Source organism: Primulina huaijiensis, chromosome 4 (assembly GCF_012295235.1).
Source record: "Primulina huaijiensis isolate GDHJ02 chromosome 4, ASM1229523v2, whole genome shotgun sequence".
Classification (NCBI taxonomy): Eukaryota; Viridiplantae; Streptophyta; class Magnoliopsida; order Lamiales; family Gesneriaceae; genus Primulina; species Primulina huaijiensis.
This window is the reverse complement of record NC_133309.1, coordinates 9,959,219-9,964,678: the sequence shown is the minus strand read 5'-3', so window position 1 is coordinate 9,964,678 and position 5,460 is coordinate 9,959,219. Positions and strand designations below refer to the sequence as shown.

The 5,460-nt window shown below is 37.8% G+C and overlaps 1 protein-coding gene across 1 annotated transcript; it reads left to right on the top strand.

The window, feature by feature from the left end:
- Window positions 1-2,981: 2,981 nt before the first annotated feature.
- On the top strand, window positions 2,982-4,687 carry LOC140975307 (cytochrome b561 and DOMON domain-containing protein At5g47530-like). Its single transcript, XM_073438957.1, has 3 exons — window positions 2,982-3,665; window positions 3,748-4,002; window positions 4,183-4,687. The coding sequence occupies exons 1-3, from the start codon at window positions 3,033-3,035 to the stop codon at window positions 4,492-4,494; spliced, it is 1,200 nt and encodes a 399-aa protein (XP_073295058.1). The 5' UTR covers window positions 2,982-3,032; the 3' UTR covers window positions 4,495-4,687.
- Window positions 4,688-5,460: the final 773 nt, after the last annotated feature.

Below are 5,460 nucleotides of genomic sequence, written 5' to 3'. Positions count from 1 at the left end.
ACACATACTTTTGCCAAGCAGCTGAAGAAGAAGTCCAAGCTGAACACATTTATCAAATTGGAGACAACTGTTCTGAGAGTGGTCAAGGCTGCAACAATAACTCAGGCCTTGGAGCGCAAGAACTACTTCTTTGATCAAGTCCGAGCTAAAAAGTTGGAACAACTGATCGAAAAATTGAAAGCCAACTATATTCCCACAAGTTCAACTGCATACAATGATCGAGCTGTGATCACTCAGCTAGAAACTGATCTATTAACTCTGCAATCCCAAATAAAATTTTGGGAGACGAATCAGGAACTTGTTATTCATGAAGGCACTTCAGAAGATGAAGGAGCTGATTCATCTTCTCGGCACCGTGAACCATCTCCTGAACAAGCTGCTACAACTGACGAGCCAGTTCAGAATGTGCCTCAACCTACTGCTGTTGACCATCAAATATATTCAGAAGCTGACTTGACACTTGCAAATGTTGATGAGATCATTCAGCTAGTAGTGAAAGAACTCCCAACCAATGCAGCTTCAACAGAATCAGTTGATATCTCAACTGATCAAGCACTTGTTACATCTCCTCTCCTTGTATCTGCTGAAAAAGAGGTTCGAACTGATGTGCTCATTCAATCAAATGATGAGCGGACTGAAGTCAATGATGTCACTGAGGAAACTCAGTTGCCTGATTATCCGAAGAAAGACTCAGTTAACCAACAGCTAGAACAATCAGTCACTGATCCATCGACTGAAACACAACTGACTCAGCCAGATAGCCATTCTACTGCTCTTATTCTACCTTCTTCCCTTCAAGTCCAACAAGAAGTACAAATGGAGGATGCGCCTGAGCTTACACAAGAGGTTCCAGAGGTATCTGAAAGAACTTTGGTGATATTTGATCAACCCTCCAGAGAACAAGAACCAGGGACGTCTGAACAAGCCTCTCCTCCTCCTTCCTCCGACATGGATTTAGTACTTGAAGAAATTCAGAACATGCAGCACAATATGCAGCAGATGATTACTGAAATAAATAAAATTCAATCAACACAATTATCTCATACTGTCAAATTGGATTCTTCAACTCAATTTGATTCAGCAAAACTGAAAGCTATTCAAGCAAACATGGAGTCTCTTACTCGAACTTTGCTTGAGTTGAAGAATAACAAAGGTCTAGCTCAAAGTCTCTACACAACTCAGGATGTCATCAGTCAAAGAGTTGAGCGACTAGAATCTTCTGTTTCAAATAAACTAGATTTGATGCAGACTCTTTTCCCATCTACTGCCTCAAGTATCTCCTCAGATGTCAAAATTCTTTCCATTGACGTTCGAAGACTATCTGAGGAGGTGGCTCTGTTTGACAAAAAGGGGGAAGAAATCAAAGAAATGCTAGAATAGCAGAAGAAAACCTCTTTTCAGAAGTAGCCATTTCTGTACTCATGAAGTACATGATTCAGTTGATCAATCTCCTATTTTATCCACATATATGATTCAGTTGATCAATCTCTTATTTTATCTACATATATGATTCAGATGATTAATCTCTTATTTTATCTATAAAAGAATTCAGTAATTATTATTTGCTGAGTTTTGTAAAACACCATAAAGGGGAAATTGTTGAAAACCAAATTCTGGATTCTGGAGTTTGACAAACTGATCAACCAACTGATACGCGCAAGTACATTCAACAACTGGACTTAATAACTGAAATCAGCTAACTGATCAGTTGGAAACTTATTTATGCTAAAGCACCCTTCAACTGAACATGTCTCGGGAAAGAACGATCAACCGACAAAGAGACATAGAAGATTGCAACACCGCACTTAAACCAATACAGCTTAGAACAACGCATTTCGGCGAAAGCAGTTAAGACGCCGTATCACAATAAACGAAGGAAACAATATCCAAGGAATAATCAAGTAAAAAATCAACGGATACAAGGATTCAAATTCATCTCAAGTTACCGTTGGAAAGGAAGCATATAAATAAGTGAACAAAGCAGCTGAGAAGTAGAAACATCAACGCATTATTGAAGCTTGCTGTTACGCTGCTAAAATCACAATTCACAGCTCACGTATATCAGATATATCAGTAGCATCTTAAGCTACACTTTGAGCGTGTTAGCACTTTGTAATTCAATCAAGAATATATCAGTTGTGCTAAGATCAGTCACAAACTGATAAAAGCTGTTGTATGCTAAGAGTTTCAGTTTTGGCATTATTAAGTCCAAACTGAAGTGGTTCAGTACAAGTCTTGTATTCGATCAAAGTCTTTTAGTGGAAATCCTATCCTTGAGATAGAAGGGGTGACGTAGGAGTGATTGAAATCTCCGAACATCCAGAAACAATCCTTGCATACTTTATTTAAGTTTTGTATTCTATCTTTCAGTCAGTTATTTTCCGCAACTACTCTTAGTTTAACTGATTGTCATTGACCAACAAGATTCCCAGAATCAGTTTGTCACCAAACTGAATTCAAAATTCGAAAAGATTCATTTTAATTGTGAGTGTTTATTCAACCCCCTTCTAAACACTCTTGATACGTTAATCGATCCTATCAATGTATATTTCGAATTATTAAGATTAAGGAGGAAAAAAAAATTTTTTCTTGTACGTTTTAAGTAAACGAGTAGTTGACGTTTCAATTTTTAAGAACTGATAACTTTTGAATCAGTTAATATGATATATCTATCCTAAATTAACGTCCAATTATTTTTATTCATTATCATATCTAATTATATAATAATTCTACTTAATTAGATTATCAAAATCCGATTCACAAGTGTTAATTTTAGTCTATATATAATTTTATTTGACGCTGACTGTCTATATAATATTCATATGAAGAAAATCAAGCAATTTCACTTATTAAATTCCACAAGACTCGGTTGCAGCAAATTTCCACACGGAAGAACAAGTCAAACTCTCACCTACAACTCTATTATACTTTTCCTCCCCCGTTCGTGACAACTTCATTTTCCTGCACCTATAAAAACAATCCCACAAAGTCGATCCAATTCATCGATCGATCGACCCTCCAAGAAAACGAAAATGGATTGCAAATTCTCGATGAACGGTCTCCTTTTTTCTGTGTTCTTTTCCGCAATCTTCCTCTTTGCATCTTCCAATGCTCAGAACTGCTCGTTCTCGTTCGGCGGCCAGAATTACGCGACCTGCGTCACTCTCCCTGCTTTGAACGCCTTCCTGCACTGGACCTATCACCAGTCGAACCACTCGGTTGATATAGCGTACAGGCACACGCAGCTCACCGCCTCCAACTGGGTTGTGTGGGCACTGAACCCCAGCGGTGGCGCCATGCCTGGGGCGCAGTGCTTGGTGGCTTTCACCAACTCTAGCGGTGTCGTTCAGGCCTACACCTCTCCCATTCCAATACCCGATTATACCTCCACGCAGCTGCGACAGGGTCCGTTGAGCTTCCAGGTCTCCAATCTTACTGCTGAATTTATGGGCAATCAGATGACCATCTTCGCTACTATTGCACTCCCAAGTGCGGGAACAAGTTTTGTTCAAGTTTGGCAACACGGGGATGTTACGGGAAATATTCTTCAGGTACACTCGCAAACTCCGGAGCATCTGAGATCTTTCGGCAACATCGATTTCTCCAGCGGAGTAACTGCTGATACGGGTGCAGCCAGCAGGGGGTCGAAAGAGCGCAGGAAAAACGTAAGCAGAGATGAATGAATTGCCTATAGTCAAATCTTAATAAATTTCAATTGATTTATGGTGTATCTTTATCTGCACACAGATTCATGGAGTTCTGAATGTTGTGAGTTGGGGGATTTTGATCCCGATTGGAGCCATGACTGCTAGGTACTTGAAGGTCTTCAAGGCCGCAAAGCCGGCGTGGTTTTACCTGCACGCTGCGTGCCAAACTTCGGCGTATATCGTGGGAGTCGCAGGCTGGGGCACAGGCCTCAAACTCGGCAGCGATTCTCCCGGAGTAGTGCATTCTGTTCACAGAAAGATCGGAATCACCCTGTTTGCCCTTGGAACACTTCAGGTAAATAAATTTATAGATTAAATTATCTATATATATATAAATACGCTGGACATACATATAAAAAACAAGTATTTCAGCATTGGAAACTGATTCCATGGGACAAGACTAAAAAATTATCATATTTCCAACAATCCATATGAAACAGTTGTATATTTGTTGAAGTATTGAATTTGTTTTTAGGTGTTTGCCCTGCTGTTGAGGCCAAAGCCGGATCATAAATACAGAATCTACTGGAACATGTACCATATCGGGATCGGATACTCGGTGATCATCCTTAGTATCATAAACATATTCGAAGGGTTCGACATCTTGGATGGGGAGAAGAAATGGAAACGAGCGTATATCGGGGTTCTCATCTTTCTTGGAGCCAATGCTGCTATATTGGAAGCCTTTACGTGGTTTATTGTGATCAAGAGAAAGGAGCGACCGGATTCCGATAAATACCCGCATACAGTTAGCGGGATGAATGGTGCCAATGGATTTGAAGCTTAGTTCCCATCTTATCACGTGATTCATATTACTAATTATTATTATTATTATTATTACTTTGTCATAATTATCATTTTTTTTTTATATATACGTGGATTAGGTTGTTGGCCTATATAGATCAGTTTACATTGATATTGTAGAATTTTTTTTATTTACCCATTTGATTTAGTTTGGTTTATTGTGTTTTTTTTTTTTATTTACTTCTGCAATTATGATTTTATAAGTCAAAATGCTACGACAAACGGCGTCTATGATTTTGGCAAAAACTTGTGTGAGACGGATATCTAATTGGGGTCATCTATGAAAAAGTATTACTTTTTATGCTAAAAGTATTATTTTTTACTGTGAATATCGATAGGGTTGACCCGACTCACAGATAAAGATTCGAGATATCGTCTCGCAAGAGACCTACTTCCATGTTTTTATTATTTATATTTTGTCTATTCATCTCACAAAATAGACAAAATAAATTGATATTTGGACCATTTTCCTCATTTTTATATTTCTAATTTCCCTAGTCAGCTCGAAAGTCAAAGAGAACTTGTAACGTCCCGAAAATTCGAAGATCCACACGAACCACATCCATACAAGTTATTAAATTCTTGGTGCACTTCAATTAATTGTTTTAATTGCATAAATTAATTATGTAGTGCATGTTGACATGTTTAAAATACACATTTCTACATGGTTGCATTAAAATGTATTTTTAAAATATCATTCGAGTTACGATAGAGGAACGGAGATCGAGGGCTGAAAAAATATAAAATGTTTTTAATTATTTAAAATATGATTGATGTTTTTTCTTATTTTTGAAAATAAAGAGTTTTGAAGTGATTTTATACGCCGGTACGTAATTTTTAACGGTGTTGGATTTTCAACAAAAATACGAACGTTTTGGCAACCACCCGCCTAATAAATTCACAAATTTATTAAACAAAATATTTTAATTAAGCACTAATGGGCTTATTG